Genomic DNA, 20,268 nt, shown 5'->3' with positions numbered 1-20,268 from the left:
TGATACCTCACTAATATGTTTTGTGAATTATCAAGTACCTGCTTCGCTTGTTCTTGTCTTGGAGTAACACGTAGGAGAAAGCTCCGATGATTAGACGCAGACAACATATCGGTTCATCGTAGAACGCGAATGCGGAGGCGAATCTTGTCAGCGAAACAGATGTTATGTACGAGAGACAAAGACAGAGAGAAAGAGAGAGAGAGAGAGACTAGGTTGGTTGGTCGGATAGGAAACGTTTGCGCATCCAAAGCCGGGCGTAACTATTGAAGCTATCTGTGCGCATAATATACATACATAAACACACATACATATATATACACACGCTTATACGAGGACGTAATTACGCGCGTTCTGCCAATATTGGTTAACCTTTCGAGGTTGACGCCACCATATGCAAAGCCTCTAATGAGTCGCTCGAGTGCCGGCAGTGCCTAGTATTACGCACCCTTTCACATCGTTATTAGCCGTCGTAGCTATTCGACAATCTTGCCGTTTCACTCCCTCTCCCCTTTCCCCGTTACCCCACACTCCCGTCATTCACCGCCAATTTCGTTTCGCATATATAACACCGCTTCTCCCTTTCACTCCCACGAGTAAAGTATGTATCGCGCTTCTAAATTGACGCTGATCCTCGACTTATACAAAAATACGAGCGACCTTTATCTCGTCGTTGCGTGAAATCAATTTGCTGAATCCGATGCATCTGACGTCAACGATCGATTATTGATCTTTCGTTCAAACAATCGTTCTAACAACGAAAAAGATATTCCTTCTTATTTGCTTACGGCTAGTGACGGATTAAAGGTGACGATATTCTTATAAATAAATTATTCGAAACACCGGGATTAATTGAAATTCACACGAAAGCCTCAAGATACGTTCGATCTGTATGTTTATTGGCAAGTTGCGCGTTAGAAACTCGTACACGTCGAGTTCTCCAAGGACGCTTGTCGCACGGTTTATGCCTCCACATCAACGGAGAGCCGTGTCGAGGAGTTTTATACGATGGTAGATAGTGTTATTCACACTTGCCGATCCGTGAACTTTCGCGTTACGAGCGTAACACAATCCTTTAGAATGGATAAATCCAAGGCGTTTAAATTATTGACGTTTAAAGACTCTAATGCGCTTATTACACGTACTCACCGATGTAAAGAAATGCAGGTCGCAAAATTCGAATCCACTTTTCTCCCTTCTTTTTCCTTATATTATTTGTACATCTTCGATTTAGTAAAACCTTTGTATGATTGAAAGAATCGAGAATAACGATGAAATTTTTCGCGAATCAATTACGTTGTGAAAAAAAAGAGGAAGGGGGAAATTGGACCGTGCTCGTTCCGCATCTGCCAAGTTTTTATGTCGCTCTCATTCGTATCCATCGCGACTGTTCGCGTATACGAGACGCGCGATCACGTCGATACGCAATCCCAGCGATTTCCTCTCGGCACGCAACGGTACACTTAGTATGTAAATGCCAAGAGAGAGAGAGAAAGAGACTCGTTGTGTATGTAGATAATTGCGCGGCGCGGGTCGGACGTGTGGGAGGCAGTCGAAATTGCGCATATTAATGAAGGGGGCGAAGCTTGATTGTATCTGGAAGCCTCTGTCGATTTCTGACGGGCTTCTGATTCGACACGGCTCTTTTCTTTGCCAGAATGTCACGATTTCTCGCACTGTGACGAGTAATTATTCTAATGTGGGGCGAATTAGCGGAAAAATTGGAGAAAAAAATTCGTCGACACGCAGGCTATTTCAGATATATCTATTTTCTCTCTATAAATTCTTCATTTTCTAGCGTCTAATTGGAGCATAGATATTAAAAATTAATGTAATAACTTTTCATAAAGTTCACTTGTAATTCACGAGAAACTTAAAAAACTTTTCTTCTGTTTCGTGCAGGTAAGACTAAAATGTCTCAGACGAAATGTCGTCAAATATCGTATAATACATACGTGCGTTTTATTGTTTCGTCTTTCGCGAATCGCTTCGGATTCGAAGGCCTATCGAAATCGATAAGGCTCCTTCTTTAAGGACATGGCTGCTTTCTTGCGGTAGTAGTAGCAAAGGAGGAACGTAGTCGGAGAGGAGAGTGAGAGAAAAAAAAGGGAAAGAAAGGTAGAAGTCGAGAAGAGGCTCGTTTTACCGGCGGCGTATCCCGGCGGCCGCCTTTCCCTTGTACGAGGGAGTTTAATAGAGGGTGAAACGTCCTCCACCTTCTTCGAGTCAGCTTCCTGCGGATTGCTGCTTCCATCCCCGTCGGGACGCGGTCATCTCAGCAATCTCGGATACGGATCGCGGTGCTAGTCGAAGATTGGAAGGGGGTTGCGCAACTTAGCGCTCGTTGAGTGAAAGCGAGAATCTAATCATTCGCCATTCGTTCGATTTACCTCGATTTCCGCTGTCTCTCTCTCCCTCTCTCTATCTCTCTCTCTCTCAATCTCCGGCTTCTTCCTGTAATCAAACGATTTCTCCAATGATCTGAACGGCCCGCTCGTCTAATTCGATTACATAAAATGGAAATAGAGACTTGACAACGTTTATTTTCAACGCCGTTTTCAATTGCTATTCGATAACGATCGTTCGCCGCAGCACAAGCAGAGAACCCGCTATTGTGATTATTTCCGTACGCAACATCTGGGAACTGCCAGATTGTAAATTGAGTAAATTGACGGTTGATCGATGTCGTCACACCGCGCTTCAACGAGACGCTTAAATTATTTCGAAACCATGTCTTGTAAATTATATTTCCTTCGTCTCTATATTATATTCCCTACAAAATTTACGAATGTTATAAAAGGAATCGGCGATGCTTTTCATCGTTGATGTTTCGATCATGATTCAATATCGATACATACGAGATTTTCCTCAACCATCGACGAGCGATAGTCTCGTTGGGATGCGTTCCGCTCGAGGCAAAACATCGTTGCTAACCACCACCATCGCCATCGTGAACCCGCTGTGCCTCCACCGTCGTTTCACAGCCGATGGATCGTCGATAGGTATTTTAGCCTGTAGTATATAACAGTATCCACCTATAACATACTCGCGCACCGGGTTCTTCGCCGGGGAGAAGGGAGGTAGACTGAACGAGAGAGGGTGGGCGAGAGGGGATCGATCGAATCGCCATTACGGCGAGTGAGTGCCGGGGGTGCACGATGGAATCACGCCGCCGCTGGGGGTTTATTCCCCGTATATATTTGCCGGAGTATCACCCCTCGACCCAGTAGGATACCCCTCCCCTCATCCCTCTATCCCAGAGGGGTTTGATGTCGAGCAAGGCGAGAGAGAAGGGAAGGAGATAGAGAGAAGGAGAAAGAGAGAGAGAGACAAAGAGATAGATCTAGGAAAGCCGAGGGCTCGTGCAGAGTACTTCGGACTTGCCAAAATCTGCAGGGAATTCGCACCCTCGACACGATACCACTTTTCGAGTGGAGTGGCCCGTTTCGACAAATATGGAACAATAGTTACCTTCTGTGGCAGGCAGGCAAGCGGCGAACATTGCTCAATGGCGATTATTCGATCGTTAATAACACGTTTGACATTTATGGAGGGATTTTTGTTATTTAAAAAAAAATGTCTTCTTTCTAAATAAATAAGATAGATGCGTGCACGATCGAGTACTCGGCACACATGCGGATGTACATGTTATGTTAATTATTAATACGGGAAATAAGAGACGCGCGTGTGCAAATATTATCTACGATTTACCGAGCGCTCTTTACATCTCGGTTTTCGTCGAGTCGCACTTCCTGTTTACAAGCCGCTGTTCACCCGCGCGTAACGAAATTTTTTCAAAGGACTTCAGGGACGATCTCATTGTAAGCTGCCCGCCGTTGTCTTTTTCAGATACAGCGCCGGCTACGATCTGGCCGCACGACGGAAGAATGCCACGAGAGAATCGACGGCGACCTTGAAAGCTTGGCTGAACGAACACAAGAAGAACCCGTATCCGACGAAAGGCGAGAAGATTATGCTGGCTATCATCACGAAAATGACGTTGACTCAAGTCTCCACTTGGTTCGCGAACGCGCGGAGACGTCTCAAAAAGGAGAACAAGATGACATGGGAACCGAAGAACAAGACGGACGACGACGACGACGCCGTGCTCTCCGATTCCGAGGATAATAAGGAAAAGGACGATCTCGCGGCGGATAACAGAAGCGACCGAGTCGGCGAAGAGGCGAGACGGGGCCTCGATGATACCGGTAAGTCTTTTTCCCCTCTCAATCATGCAGGCGCGTAGTACCACAGTGTCTACTCAAATCTTGTAAAAACAATTCCTTGGAAACTCCTTGATCTCTTCTAAGTATTTTAATTCAAAGTTTCAACGAGATTTTTAAAATAAGTTTTTCTATCATGTTTTTGCATTTTTAATGCTTTATTATATTTACTTATATAGAGAGAAAATTCAGAGCCACTCAAGTTTCAGATATACTGAAAAAAGATTAAATAGTTTTAAAATAAATAGTACTTTAAATAATATTTTTAATTAAATAATTTTAAAATAAATATTTTTCTCGCATAACATTTTCATTTTTTATTTATCACTAAAAATTACAATAAAGAATATTTACTACTATTTAATATTTGTCAAGATGTTAAATATATAAATAGAGATAGAGATATTAAATATACAAATAGATATAGATATTTATAATATATATTTTAAATATATAAAATTCACAATTTTTAAATATATAAAATTCAAAATTTATATCGGCGAGTGTCAATTACTTATAATAAAGACAAAAGAGAGAATTTTTAAAAAAATTCCCTGAATTTCAATAAAATTCCAAAAAATTCCCTGATTTTTGCAGATTCAAAAGAAATCCCTGAAAATTCCATATTTTCCAAATTTTTCTAGCGAGTAGACATCCTGGATTATTAGAATTCATTCGGCGAGACGTTGCCTCGAGATACGGAGTCGTCACGTTTCCACGCGAATCCGCGAGAGCAATTTAGAAAATTCACGCGGCGCGAGATCTGACGATTGACACGCGAGATCCTAGTTTGCTGTTCGCGCCGCTAACAAGACTACAAACTGTAAAATGGAATGAAATAAGAGACGTGTCTGTTAACGTTATGGCGGTAGAAACACCGATAATAATAACGTTCGAGACGACTAGCCGGCTATGCCTGTTTCGAAGACTCGTTTAAGAAAAGCATCAGCAGGATACACGGTATCCGCGATAACGTCGTCGTCGGCGGTGTTATCAGGAAATTTCTATCGTTAGAAACGTCCGATTATCGATATTGCGAGAAGTATTGTTGGTGTCGTTTCGCGAAGGTAGGTCCGGCGAGCAGGGCGAGCCGATCTCTTTGACTCCGGAATGTGTCGATGGCGTGTTTACCTCGCGTGACTAGGTTCCCCGATATCGAATACCCATCAGCTGGCGTTTCTTGTATTGCGCAAGCGTGCATATCGCATACAATGCAAATCGAACTTATAACTTTGCTCTAGTCAAGCGCGACAATTATTTATAAAAATTTTGTAAACCTTGTTTTGAGAGAAAACATGTCATGAACATCGTATTCATAAACACTTTCGAATAAATATATGTTTGCTCCAATAAATCTCTCTCTGTCGTTCGCGTTCCATTTAAACTCCTGTAGGGCACTCGATAATTTCGTTGACAGCGGACGATTTCAAAATACGAAGTTGCAAATTTCGGCTTACATCACGGCTGTCGATTCACTGCAAGCGCGCCGTACGCGCTCATTAAAGATCCGCTTAATGCCCGCTTGGATCCGTTTCCCAAATTGCGGTTCGGATATCGAGGGTATCCCGCAGTCGCATTTCTTGGCGCGGCGGCCGGAAACGGTGAGTTAGGAATTCGCAGCGGAGCGCGACGCGGAGCGAGTTCTATATTGCGGGGGCGGACATAATGGTTCACATGTGGGTAAACACAGTGACAGGTTGCGGGTTGCCGCGCGAAGAGATTAATGGCCCTTAGTTCGGTCCCCCGGTGGACCGGGCCGACGGCCGTTGGTATTGGTACCCTGGGCTCTGGATCCGGGCTGCTCGCCGTGAGCTTGCCGCGAGCGTGTAGGTAGAGCTCTATACGTGCACACAACGAGAGGAGCGCGTAATTGTATGCGTGCGCGAAAGAGGGAGAGGGTGCGCCTGGGCTGAGTAGCCTCCGTAGAACCATATACTCCGTGTCGCGGGATCCATAGATGTATGTATGCATGTACACACACACACAGGTGTATAATATATATATATATATATATATATATATATATATATATATATATATACACACACATATATGTATGTATGTATACTTACAGATATATGTATATATATATGTATCTACACTGAACTGTATATAGATACACGTGCGGGAGAACGCGCTGGTTCGAGGTACGGTGATGTATCGGCGCCCGCGGCGAGACGAATGGTATGGACCCTCCTATGGCCACCATTACCCCACCGCACATTGGCCAATATCGAGTCTCTCTCTCTCTCTCTCTCTTTCTCATGCGCTCTCGTCATCTCGGTCTCTCTCTCGATAGCCAGGATATCCAGGTCCTGTCGTGCTGCGTCACGCGTACTGCAATGGCTCGTAATTTCAAAAGACCGAGGTGAGCAGCGCTCCGACGATGCGCGCCGGCTTGGAAAAGGCTTGACGAGAACCGACGGGAAATTGATTTGCAGCGCTCGGTTCTCCTCTCTCGTGAAAGCAAGCGTCTTACGTCTGAAATTTTGCGGTTTTTCTCTTCTTAGATAAAGTGTACATAGGTGCGCGTGTATATCGATACCTTGGTTGTGGAAGACGAATACACACGTACATGCCAGTGACCTTTAGAAATTCAAAGGGGAGCTTTCGGGAGCGTTCATGAATTTCTACGCCGAGTTTCAGAAAGATAGGTCCCACGAACTGTCAGCTACTGTATAGGTAAAGGTTGAAATATTCGTATTCAGGCGGAATATATTCGAGCTCTCGGCTTTTCGAATCCGCTATTGTTACGTAAAGTCGAATGCGGACAAAAGTTTGGTTTGTTTCGCGAATTAACGAGATACATAACATCGAGAAATAGAAAACTTGTTGTTGCACACTTTTATCGGGTACGAATCTAAAAACCGTAAACATAAATACAATTTAGTTATTCAATTTAAACACACGGAATCTGCCCACACGGCGCAAAGATTATGAGATTAACGTCTGATAAAAGAGGGTCAAAAGTTAAAGAGCCACTTGTGGACTCGACGGTAGTATCTATTTAGTTGGCCCATAAGGCTCCCTTTATAAGGGGGCGTGCATGCGCCCTAAACCGAAACTCTTTTTTTTCTCTCTTCTCTCCCTCTCTCTTTCTCTTTTGCACTCTAGATATATAGCAGCACGCCCTTCGAGCTTGGGAATTATCGCTTGACGACCCATCAAGTAAACCCTCTGCCGACACATTCGAACCTCTTAATGAAATTCTCACCCCTGACTGACTGGCTGGCTTGGCTCGGTGGCTGCCTGGCTGGCTGGCAGACGCTCGGGACGATCCGTGAAGCGCCCCGAGAGACGACGGGACAGGGAGATCGGAGAAAAAGGACAGAGATACGATGCTTCATCTTTCTCCCGCGCATCCTCCCCGCATGCTGCCCCGAAGGGAAACTGAAATCTCTCGCGCCCCAAAGTGGTTGAAGGCTTCGCTTCCCCTTTTTTCACAGCATCCCTTACAGCTTAACTATATAGGGGCGTAAGAGAGATATCCGCCACTCTCGCGCCGCTCGACGACCCTTCACGACGACGGAATCCCGTTATGTTGCGTTCTACATCTCGCTTTCGCGCACGTCGAGCATTATAAACCATTAATGCCTATATTCCCGGCTTGTATCCACTTTCGCGAACCGTCTTCCGGCGTGACGAACGCGGCACACAATTTCGTGCCAGAATATCTCTTATTCTGTTGACGTTTTGCCGAACTCACGTTTAGTTTATAAGTCTATAAATAATCTTTCCTTGACGATTGTTTCCAGAGCCAATGAGGCACGTGAAAGCGGAGCTGCTGCAGCATGAGAAAGAACTCGATGACGACGACGATCTGGATCTCGAGGACGATCGTCGACGAAGCGAGCATCCGTTTCATCATGCGATGCAGCATCATCACCATCACCATCAAGGCTTTGGCGGCGAGGATCATCTAAAGGACGAGGGCATCAAGCCGGATTGTAGCGCGGGCGTTCCGATTCCCGCGACGAAACCGAAAATCTGGTCTCTAGCGGACACCGCAGCGTGCAAAACACCGCCGCCACCCTCGCATCCCCATCATCAGCAGTATCATCATCAACATCATCAGCAGCATTATCCGCAACAGAACCAATATCACATGCCTCGTCAAGACATGATTCAGACTGACACGCGACATTCGTGGCTCGGTCCGGCAAGTATGGTGGGAGGCGGTGGCACCGGAAGCGGTGGCGGCGGCACCGGTGGCGGCGGAAACCTGGGGAGTTCGTTCGCTCTACCCTCCTCGGCTGGGATGAGCCCGTCGGCGGCAGCGACGGCTCCCTTCACAGGCATGACCGCGAGATACGGCGGCCTCCTCTCGTCCTCGTCCGGCAGTCAACTCCATTACAATCCCAACTCGTCGTCGGGCTCGAGCTCGAGCGCGTCCTCCTCGGCAGCGGCAGCGGCGGGGTTTCCCGAGGTTGGCACGGACACTCCACCTCAGACGCCGCCCAACATGAAAGTGGCCACGCCGAACGGGGTGATTCAGGGTCCGCCGGGTGGTTATTGTCCTGGTGGCAACGCGACCGGCGCGGCAACTAACGGCAATCCCAACAATCCGTACGGCGCGGCGATTCATCCCGGTGGCGGTGGCAACGGTTATCTGTCGACGAGTTCGGGCTCGGCCAGTAGCGCGTCGTCCTTCAGCTCTCGGCTGCAAAGCTCACCGGTCGGACATAATTCCATTCTTCATCAGCACCAAACCACTGCCAGTTTGCCGCCCACGGAGGCCAGCACCGCGTTCAAACCGTTCTACAAAGGGTAAGTGGAGAATTCTGATGTCTGATGTTGGATATAATCTTTATTCGATATAAAATAAAAAAATATCCTTTCTCCTAAAAAAATATAAGAAATAATTAAAAGTATGCGTTCTTTTTGTTTCAGTTCGCAATCGATGGGTAATGGCTACGTATCGCCAGTTTAAGAGAGCCAGCGCAAAGGTCCAGAACGTTGGTCTTTCTAAAGGTAAGTCGGAGTTTTATCATTTTTTCGCTTACACCGATCTTCGTTTTTCGCAACGCCGCTCTTTGTTCTATTTTCTTCGTGTACATGCATCGAAAAATTTCAAGTTTTCTACAGAAAGATTGACGTTAAAATCCAATCCGTATATTATAGCTACGTTAATGTCACAATTAATTATATTCATAATTTACTGTCGATTGTAAAAAGAAAAAAATCTCGGACAGAGATGAGTAGAAAAGAAAAGGAGGAAGAAGGGAGTGGACGAAAAAAAGACAAGTTGTCCGAAGCAACGGTACATGACTGACCGGCTTATCGGTACGAAAATCGATACAAGGATTCTCGCTTGCGCGAACGGCGAAAGGCGAACGCCAGTCGAACCGTTGTTGAACTCTGTTATGCCTAACTCGCACATGGACACCTCGAGAACAATCGATAAGAAATTAATATCCGGCGTGTCGATTGGCGTGTCGTTAAGCCGGCCGACTCGAGTTGAAATAATAATGGTATCGTGCATCGGAGTAGCGTGTGTGGGTAGGCCACAGTCGAGAAGCTGAAAAGAGAGTGAAAGAGAGAGGAAAAGAGAGATAGAGAGAGGAAGGAAGGGAGAGAGAGAGAGAGAAAGATGGAGAAATAGGGAGAAAGAGGCTATCGCCACCTCCTTGACAGTGACAAATGGATGGAGATTTCAATCAGTGAATGGAATCACCACTGGCTAACCGCGTCTTTCTCTTACACCGTAGGTCGACCGTAGCTTCTTATGTATGTATATGTGCGCGCCCACATGTGTTGGAAATATATATTCGGACACACCTCAACCTGTCGCGTTGGTGACCGAACGAACGAGTTCGGTCCGGTCTCGTGTTTAGGTCTCTTTAAGCTTAAGCTGGACACCTCGAAGCTTTCGTAAGAAGTGCTAACGCTGAACACAGTCGCGTTATAAATTTTAAAATTATATATGTCGCAAATTTCTCTCAATTCGAAGAGAATGTCGAGTAAACAATCAGGTAGGACAGACGCATTTAGTATGGAATTTGTGTGCGAGTTGATAAGTCGATGGAAAAATAAAGAAGCGGTTGTACGCGATAGTCAAGAGACGATCGTTAAAGCATTTCCGGAAAAGCCAGAGTCTTCGTCTTCTCATTCGCGGCTGTGAATAAAGGGAGGGTCGAAACGGCTGTTCGCTCGTTTCCTTACAAACGATTCGCGGGTTTCATCTCCAGAGCTTACCCTCCTCGGTCTCATTCTCCTTCATTCTTCTCGGCGAATTCTCCCGAGGTATCCGTAACGCTTTCGCGGTGCGAGCGCGAGTCTCTGAAGGTTATCTGATTCGTCGAAATCGTAAAGGAGTCCCGGATCGCTCTTCCTGCGAAAATATATTTCCTGGTTTCAATCCGCATCAATTCGAAGGCACTTCGAGCAAAATGAGATCCTCTCGCCTCTCTCCGTCAACTGTAGCCAATGAGGATCCGTTCGACAAGATCATGATTCTTGCATAAAAAATATCAGTCTTTATTCACATAAGTATAGATAATTTAGAGCCGAAAATAAATATTTTAGATTTATTTGATTTTAATATAATTAATGTTAAAAAATAATGTTCGCAATAAGTTGAAATGAAAACAAAATAAAAAGTTTTTAAAACGCTAACGCGAGACGAAAGTCGCGAAGATGTGAAAAATTATTTGTGAAATATCGCCTGTGCGATACAAGGTGATGGAGATTCGAGAGAATCACGAGCGAAGTCAGGGCGACGCATCGAAGCTGCGAAAAACATCCGTCGTCGTTGTCTTTGTGGGATGCCACGACGTGAACGCGGAGTAGAAAGGCTAGTGAGAAGGAACGGGGGCGGAGGATAAAGGGGTGAGGAGGGTCGTCTTTTCGGAGGAAACCGGGTGTTAGCCGGTACTTTCTTATCTCGCGGCGATCTGATCCTAATTTATAGCCGCGTTCCAAATAAACTAGTTTTCGCTGTCGTCACCTCACCTCTCCTCCGCCTCCCCCTTGCTATCTGTGTATATGTGTGTGTGTGTGTATATAAAACGCGTTGGTTATAATGCTACCTCCTCCCCGGTCCAACATCCGTTCCATCCGGTGACCATCCTCGATCCTTCTGCCTCTTCTCTCTTCGCTCACACAGGGGGACAGGTATACGAAAGTGTGAGACGCGCGAGACGCAGCGCTTTTTGTAGTACCTACCATCAGGGATAGATCTGATTTTCGCTTCTTGTTTCATCCTCTTTTCAATCGCGGGATGCGTAGCAAAAGAGAGAGAGAGAGAGAGGCAAAGAACACAAGAAGCTCTCTTCCGTCCGTGCCCTATAATTGCCAATTAGCGCAGGGATGTTTAATCGTTATTAGGATGTGGAGGAACCTGGCCGCAGGCTGGTTCCTTCTAACGATCGTCGCCTTCCAGCTAAACGATATTTACACGATCTCACGGCATCTGCATTAAAATTCGCGACCACCGTGCACATCCGCCACGGAGGCGAGAGAGGATAGGCGATCCTTTTAACGGTTTCGGGATTCCGGACTGCGGCGGGAAGAGATTCGGGTGTCTCCTTAATAAATCCTCGAACACGTCGCCGCGGTTTCCTTTCTCTCCATCCCGTCCCTTCCTCTCTTTTCCCTCTCGAGGGAAGCGTCGCCGGTGACTCTTTGAGAAACGCGCGCGTTTCTGGAATTCCCGGTCTCTATCGCCGGTCGTTTTAGTCAGGTCGACATCGCTTCTTCGTCGTCGCACGGCCACGTCCTTCTTTGTCCTCGACCTCCATTCTCATTTCGAGTGTTTATCGCGCGTACAGTTGTCTTGGCGTGCGAAATCTCTCCGGAAAACGGTAGCCCTGGTTTATTTACGTTCTCAGATACGCGTCAGGACGGCTGGTTGCTAATCAGAGACCACGCATCGCCGCCTTTCCGACCCTGACGAGAGACGAGGTGTCGCTATCATTTACATAATTTTCACGACTTTCGCCGAGTTCAGCCGGACAGATGCAAATGTTATTGATTGGGAATAAAATCGCAACGGCTTGACGGACTCTTCTCTTCTCTTTCTCTCTCTCTTTTCTTTGAATATAAATTGACGCGTTAATTTTAAGATCGGACAGATATAGCGAGAGATACTATCTCGGCTTATTAAAAAAAATGATGCCTTTCAATATGATGATCGCCCTCGTAAAGATCTTGGTCATCCTTACGCCCTTACGCATTACCACATTAATATCTGTATTACTTGTGTATGCTTAACGGTATTATTAATAAAGTTATAAAATAAACAGACTCTTATCTCTCTCCCTCTCGGACACGTTATAATTAAATCATTATAAAAACGCGTTGTTATTATAATTTTCCGAGGAAATTATAATTCTCGTGGATATATGTAGCGGAATGTTAACTTCTCCTTTAAAAATGCGTAATTTAAGGTAGAAGAGAGGAAGAGGGGAGGCTATCAGCATGAGTTATTATTAAAATTTTCGCAACCTGGTGCTTTCATTTGAATTAATGATTGTTTGATGTTTATAATTTCATGCCGGTCTGTCTTTTGCATTATTATGCGAGTATTATCCGCGGCCACACGAAAGCATCGTAATAATTACACGATGACACGTTGCCATTTACGGGAGCATTTCGCTTGTTCCGCACGATATCCGCCGGCGGAGAAAATTCGCGGCAATGAAATTCGCGTTATCGCGTCGAATTTCGAAAACCTCGTTTCACCCCGAAATCTGGTTGATGGACGCGAGTTTTTCATTAGCCAATCTTTTCCGTCACGACGATCATTAAATTACGATATAACATTGGAACGATTCTTTTTCCGAGAATTTCCTTAATCGACGCGATCCTTGTCTCTCGCGATTGTAAATAAATCACCACATGCGAATTCGTGTACACGAGAGAAATATCAAGCCTGAGATCTTAATCCGTAATCTTTCGAATGCGAATCTGTATATCTAAAGAGAGAGATTATCTAAACACATGCAACTGCAATTGATTTGCTAGCTTATAAATTAGAGAGATAATTTGTGCATGTATATATGTGAAATATTTTATATGCGTAGGTGTCTGAATATATTTCATTTGATTTTATCATAAAATGCTGTTTCATAACTTTTGGATCATTAGAGATGATAAACAGGTTTTTATAGAACATTAATCATCGATAAAATTAATAGGACAGAAGCAGCTTTGCACTTATAAAGACACTTTGATTATAATTCATCTCAGGATAAAAACAAATGCGGTTAAATTTTGCTGTTGCTCGAAATTCTTACATGAAAAAAACAATTTAATATTAATGGGCGTTTTTCAACAAGCAACACAGAGGACACAGTGTAACACACAGTGAATCATTCATGTTTACATTCGGCAACCATCAAGGATGAAGTGATACACCTGTCCTCTGTGTCGCTTGCTGAAAAACGCCCAATGTCAATTTGATTGTTCATCAGGATGATAATTTTTTTGGTAACATTTATTAATCGATTACCAATCATAAGTATTCTCTTCCCTTCTCTATTATCAAATTGGCAAGGTCGTGGTCAACACGCTGATAATAATTTATCGATAAAAGCGTGCAAAACGTTTTCTTATCATCCAGATAGATCGCTTCGAATTTCGTAACGACAGAGAGTAGAAACGGGGACGCGGCATATAAATGATAATCGCATCAATGTTTATCGTCGCGGTGGTTGCTGTAACATCCGTGCATGTAACATCCAGATGTCACTGCAAAACTTTCGAAACGACTTACCGCATAATCGCGCGACATTTGTCATCCGGGCCGACGGTGTCGCGCGGATGTCATTTCGCGGTCCGGCGAGCGAACGAGGATCAGGTGGGTAAAAAAGAACGGGGAGAAGGACACGACAGATAGAATAGATGTCTCGAAGTATAACGTTTTCAAATATATTCACGGCAGCGACCAACAGTTTCGAAACGGATATCGAAATTTAATTCCGTTCAATCTCATTCCGCATAATTGTTGTAGATGTTGCCAAAATATGATTATTATTTGAATGTATCGCTGATCAACGTTATTCGAAAATGAGCAACCTGATATCCTCTTGAAAATGATTCAATTGCAGAAAGTCCTAAAATCCTGCCTTAACTCTACACAATTCACGCATTTAAAATTAAAAGATAATTTCCGTATTTCTTTTTCTATAATAATTTTAATATTCTTATCTTAATTTACATTCGTGGGATGCACCATGTAAGGGTGTTGTCTCTCGATTGTAAACGTTCTAAATGCGGGTAAAGTGAAAATGAAATTGTTTTTGGAAGAATTATCAGAGTCACATGTATACACACTTGGAACTTAGTCTTGATGATTGCGATCAATATGACAAATGTTTATTTTGCAAAATACTCATATGATATAAATGACTTATGATGAAAATGACTTATGATAAAAACAATATACATATATCGATCGTATTTGCGTCCAGTTGTGAAGAAAAATGCAGTAATCAAGCATCGATGTAAATATCGATCCATCACTATGGTTATGCGCAGAGCCCAGCTAATGGCCAATTATCTAGAGAAATTTTGATCGCCAACTGACCTTATCAACTTGAAAAGCGAAAATCATTAATCTGTGCGATCGCGTTGATAAAATTCTCGCGACTTTTACGCTCGGAGATTAAAATATATCTAATATTTCATCGAACGTCGGGATTTGCGAGCGTACGTATTTGCTATTAAAGTCCTCGTTGTGTAATACGCGTGTCAATCGAAATGCCGTCACGCGAAAATAGTTGACAATTGTCGCGAATAGTTATGGGCGTATAAATGCCCGCGTTACGATATACGTGCGGTAATAGCCGGGTGAGCAGCGTGTTTTGCATAACGATCGCATTTTATCTCGCGGCGTGCACACACGCGCGACATATCGTTTATTAACACTGACACAATCGTGTTGTCGCGATACCAATTACCCGGAGTAGCGTAAATAACCGCGCAGTACATAATGAGTAGGTTCTCGATCTGAGTCCAGCCGAATTAATGCTATCAATATAAACAGGATTCTCTCGAGTACTCGGATGCCTTCCGTTACCCAAATTCGCGGGTATTAACCGGCTATTCGAAAATGTTATCTTGGATTTACCCAGGTACCTGAGTATTAAAATCGCAGGCAATATACACGGAAAACTTGCGGATAATATACCTGAGTATTCTGATGCGTTTAAAAAATAGCCGATAAATACATATAATAAAAATACATATATAATAGCCGATAAATACATATAAATACATATATAAATATTCCGATGTATAATATATATTTTTCTTTATAAAAAAATATAGCGCTCTGTAATTGGTGAGCGTGAATTAAGAAACACTTTGAAAAGTATTTGGGTATTTATTTATATATTTATATTGACAGCATTCGATGAAAAGTGTACTACTTGGACGTGCGCGACGATCCCTTGTGAAAGTACATAAGTGCGTATGTAAGTAATAGTTTGTTCACAAGTTTACGAATAATCGTGGCCATTTAAGCCGATTATCCGTTTGTACGAGCTTATAATTGCGATCGCAGCTTTATCAGTTTGTACGTCAGCACCTGGGACTCTCCCGATAGTCTCCCCCATCTCTTTTCCCCCCTTTGCTCTATTTTTCTAAATAGAATGCATTTGCGACTCGATAATTCATAACATCGGTCTTTGTGACTTGTTAGATAAATGCGTGACTAAAGGACATATATGCTCAATATTGTCAATATTGTAAAACACGACTGCTCGAAAAATAATATTTGCTTCAAAACGGTGTAGATATCCTTACTCGATAGCCAAGTGCATCAGATACCAGAGAATCCCTCTTTTCCTATAAACTTTGCGGAAGAGGAGGGAAAGAGCATGCCGGCGCCGATCTCTAAGATCATTTCCATTTCTCTGTTGCAGAATAAAGCGGCGCCGTTGAGGAAGGGTCCTGCGAGGAGGTTCTGCGGCCGGACTGTAAATACGCGTTCCTGAGTGGTCTCGGGATTTATTAGCGTTATCTCGACCTCGCGGAAAGAGCGAGAGAAAGAAGCGCAAAGCGAGTAAAGCCTGACACAGGAAGGAAGGAAGGTGCTCGACTCTTCGAGATACATAAATCTCGTTCCCCGACCTCTGGAACGCGCGACTAGGAAAAGACGTATGAGGAGGGAGGGGGGCAGAAGAAGACCGGGGTAGAGGAGGTGGAGGGAGGGAGCGGTTGAAGAAGCGCGGGAGTGTGCGAGACGGGAGGAAGCAGCTTAGAGGAGATTTAGGAATTAGGAGAATTACGTCAAAGTGCCTGCTTACGCACGGCTACGTACGGCGAAGCGACACCGCGGCCGGGTAAGAAGAAAGTATAGGGAGACGCCGGATTTACGTCCGACGCGCTCTCTTCCCTCTTCGCTGCTTGCGAGAGCGCCGCCATGCTTTCGATCGGCGCGACCGACCGATCTGGTTGACGACGAGAGGAGCGAGGAATGCGGGAGGAGTGTATACTCTCTTAAATGGAATTGGTGTACTATATCACTGATAAGCTGCAAATAGTGAAATTTCACTGAGAAAAATATCAGTTAATGGTTGATTTTTCAGTGAAATCTTATTGCCAGTTAATTAGTGAGACAAGTTGGAGGAGCAAAACGTGAGTGTTTTCACTGAAGATCAGTGAGCATTTGAAGTATTATCATTTACATATATCTTTATTAAAATTAATAAATATTTAATTTAATTAATACATTTAATTAATAAATTAACTAAATTTGCTTCAAATAAATTAATTAAATCTAATTAACATTTAATTAATAAATTTTGAAGCTAATGTATTTATTACTTAATTTTATTATGAGCAATATATGTTGACAGTTGTTGAAAATTAAAACAGTACATATATATTATTTTCTATTCTTGTCACTACTTGAAATTTTATCATTGTCATCAGTGATATTTTCACTGATCCATTTTAAGAAAGTAGCGATACGCGGACGATTCTTGTTCGCTTGTAGAAGAATGCTTCTGTTAAGTCACCTAGATCAGCTGGCCGACGAATGACCTTTTCGCGATCATCCTCGACATTCATTGGCGCATGTTTTCACATGTATATTCGTGCGCGCGCACACATATGCACGCGTGTCTATTAGACATGCATAATTACGAATTTTTTTTCTTTTTAATCAACGGTTTATTGCCGATGATTCAGCGTCTTCTCACGAAGACAAATTCTGGGAGTATGCGTAGAGTCGTCGATTCTGTAAATAAAGGACGCCTGTCACCGAGAATATCGGTGTCACACTAAAGATCGCATGCGTGTACATATATATATTTCTGACGAAAAGGTGGATCGTTTAGGATTCTGCTGCATCTCGGCGGACAAACGATACGCCTCTTCCGCAATCGCTAATCATACGGGCAACGTGCAAAATAGCACCACTTCTTCGTTACGGAGTATGTAACGGAATCTTTCTTAACGATCGTCGCTCGTAATTCGGCAGAGAGATTTCGATGAGACGGAATCACCAAGTCGCGCGATATCATCGAGAGAGAAAGAGGAACTTTATCTACCTGTTGTAGGCTTAAGGCGAAAAAAGGAGAGACAGATTACATTACAAAGCTACTCTATCGTTAAACTTACCACTAACTCCTTCAATTATCCGAATGAAATATTAACGTATACCCGAATACCCGCATATAGAGATGGCATGATAAATAATACACCTACGCATTACACACACGGTGACACACGCGCAAGTATCTCTAGGCCGTAGATCTTAAGGCTGTACCTACTACATCACGAAATTTTATCGGCGTGATGCGTCTTAAGAACCTTGCAGAGAGAAAGACAGAGAGAGAGAGAGAGAGAGAGAGAGAGAGAGAGAGCGCCTCCACCGTAGAGAGTATACATTGCTACATTATAAATATGAATATATGGGTGGATCGTACGAATAAAGTATGACGTGACAAGCTTACGCGTGTAGTAATATTATCAGCGGACGAGACACGCGGTGAGAGAGATGGGATAATAATCGTTAAGGATCAAATTCGTCCCTTTTCGCGCGACAGCCGTGCACTCGCGCATCTCAAGAGTCGAAAGAGAGAAAGAGAAAATCGTATAATATTACTCCTTCCACCTAGATGTTTTACGATTGTTGTTTAATGCTATATTTTATTGTATCTCTCTTGCAGTTATTAATTTTTTTGATTTAGAAACAATTTTAAGTTTTTGTTGCTTAATTAGTCGTGTTAACGTGAAGGTTTTACTTTTAAGAAATAGGGAAGGTTAATAGTTTGGAAAAGTTGTACAAAATATGCACACGAGTCATCGCGAATGCGTAAGGGGAGTCGAAATGCGGCGTGCACGGTGCTCGAAATTGTTGATATTTTTTTATATTATATGTATATTATATCGTGCGTCTTTTCGGAGAATTCGCTAGCGCGAATTACTGTCGCATTTTGGAGAAAAAAAAGGAGCAAAAAGAAAAAAAGAAACAAGTTTAACAATTTATTATTTTGTACCTTGGCGTAAATGTAAACGAGAATGAGCGCGCGAGAGTCATGGTCGACGATCGAGGATGTATCGAATGCAACATTGTACATTGTTTTGTAAAGAATACATTTATTTATATCTGTGATAAAACGGGAGAGTTCAATGGAGGGGGAGTAAAAGAAGAAGTAGAAGAGGAAACGATAACACACATACACAAGGCGTTCGCGGTATCGGTATACTTTGACGAGGACCGTCGGTGCTCGTGCATTCGCTGACACACGTATATCATAGTATAATTATATAGATACGGTAATGTTTTTTTTGTAAATATAATCAATAGTATAAAAAGAGAGAGAATGAATGAGTGAGAGAGAGAGTCGAAGAAAACGAGGGTCGAGTGTACCGTTTTGCGCGAATGATAATTAACGAAGGCGAAGGGTAAATAAAATATAAATATTACATATAAATATATATATATATAAATATATAAACGCACGTTTTGTGTACATTGTCGCACCCTCGTGAGAGAATCTATTTGTTGTGAATAGTACAGGTATAATGAGATACAGATATATACTAGAATTCTACCAAGTTTTATTCGCTTGTTCGTACTTCGATTGTAAAGTAATTAAACTGTACATAGTTCTGAATGTGAATATAAACAGAATATATATATATATATATCTATTATTATTATTGCTATTATTATTAAAAAAAATATCTCGACATTATTATTGCTATCATCATTATTATTATTTTATTATTAATATTATTGTCTATCGCATTATAAATTCACATATTATATTAAAAGAAAGATTATTACGTTCTACGTGTGCACGCATCATATTTTCCTTCTCCGTCTACCTCAATTATAAAACACGTTAGTCGCAACATTACTTTCCTCCGGTTACTCGCGACGAGAATTTATGAATAAAGAGACCACTTTAACATCATAGCACGTTCATTGTCGTTCAAAGAAACCCGAGTTTCACCATCCTCGCCTAAAAGTCGTCCTCGCTCAACAGAGAGATCGGCAGGTATCACCGTGCCCCTGGTCCGGACGATGCGATATTCGATCGGGCTCGTTGTATCGAAGGTTGCAACAACGCGCACCTGTTTGCGAATCCCTCCCGGCTTTTATTTTCGGCATCGCGCGGATTTTAAAAAAGTCACGGACGAGTTGTAAGTCGCAGCACGCGCGCAAGCCGCAACACAGGAACCACATTGTGCCTATTCTAACGTACCACAATGGACGTCTCCGTTTTGAATATTCGAACAATGGTACTTTTGCGGTGGGTGGAGTTTCAATGAAAATACATGGTTTTCGGCGCGGGGGGAGGAACGGGAGGGACAATGGATCGCGCTCACGCTGCTCTATCCCTCTTCCTCCGGAGAGAGGATAAACTCGGTAGTTTGCAGCCCGTTAAAGTTTTGGGGGATACGGCATACATACGGACGATAAATATTGGAATAAGTTGCGCTATATACAATAGACATATATATCCACGTTACTTTAAAATCTGTTTGACAGCTGCCATAAATCGCACGTTGCGTTCGTTCATTTGAAAACTAGTGTATGAGAGAGATTATCGATTAACATTAAAGCCTGGGCTAAAAAGCGTTTGTT

General features: G+C 43.2%; 1 protein-coding gene and 1 long non-coding RNA gene across 3 annotated transcripts in view; one reads left to right on the top strand and one right to left on the bottom strand.

Annotated features, from left to right (window-relative positions):
- LOC145963026 (homeobox protein caupolican) overlaps positions 1 to 19,468 on the top strand; it is a 73,182-nt gene extending 53,714 nt beyond the window's left edge. For both annotated transcript variants that reach the window (XM_083084606.1, XM_083084607.1), the window contains 4 exons: positions 3,847 to 4,205; positions 7,976 to 8,987; positions 9,111 to 9,191; positions 16,088 to 19,468. In XM_083084606.1, coding sequence (XP_082940732.1) covers positions 3,847 to 4,205; positions 7,976 to 8,987; positions 9,111 to 9,150 — 1,411 coding nt within the window. In that variant the 3' untranslated portion in view covers positions 9,151 to 9,191; positions 16,088 to 19,468. The remainder of the gene's footprint in view (positions 1 to 3,846; positions 4,206 to 7,975; positions 8,988 to 9,110; positions 9,192 to 16,087) is intronic.
- LOC145963033 (uncharacterized) overlaps positions 1 to 20,268 on the bottom strand; it is a 269,815-nt gene that overhangs the window by 4,584 nt on the left and 244,963 nt on the right. The gene's annotated exons all lie outside the window — the stretch shown is intronic.

The sequence above is a fragment of the Camponotus vicinus genome, unplaced genomic scaffold (genome assembly GCF_025532165.1).
Source record: "Camponotus vicinus isolate PSW18456_S1 unplaced genomic scaffold, iyCamVici1.0 SCAF_12, whole genome shotgun sequence".
NCBI classification, from domain to species: Eukaryota; Metazoa; Arthropoda; class Insecta; order Hymenoptera; family Formicidae; genus Camponotus; species Camponotus vicinus.
Note: the sequence above shows the minus strand (reverse complement) of the source record. Positions and strands in the feature narration are given on the sequence as shown.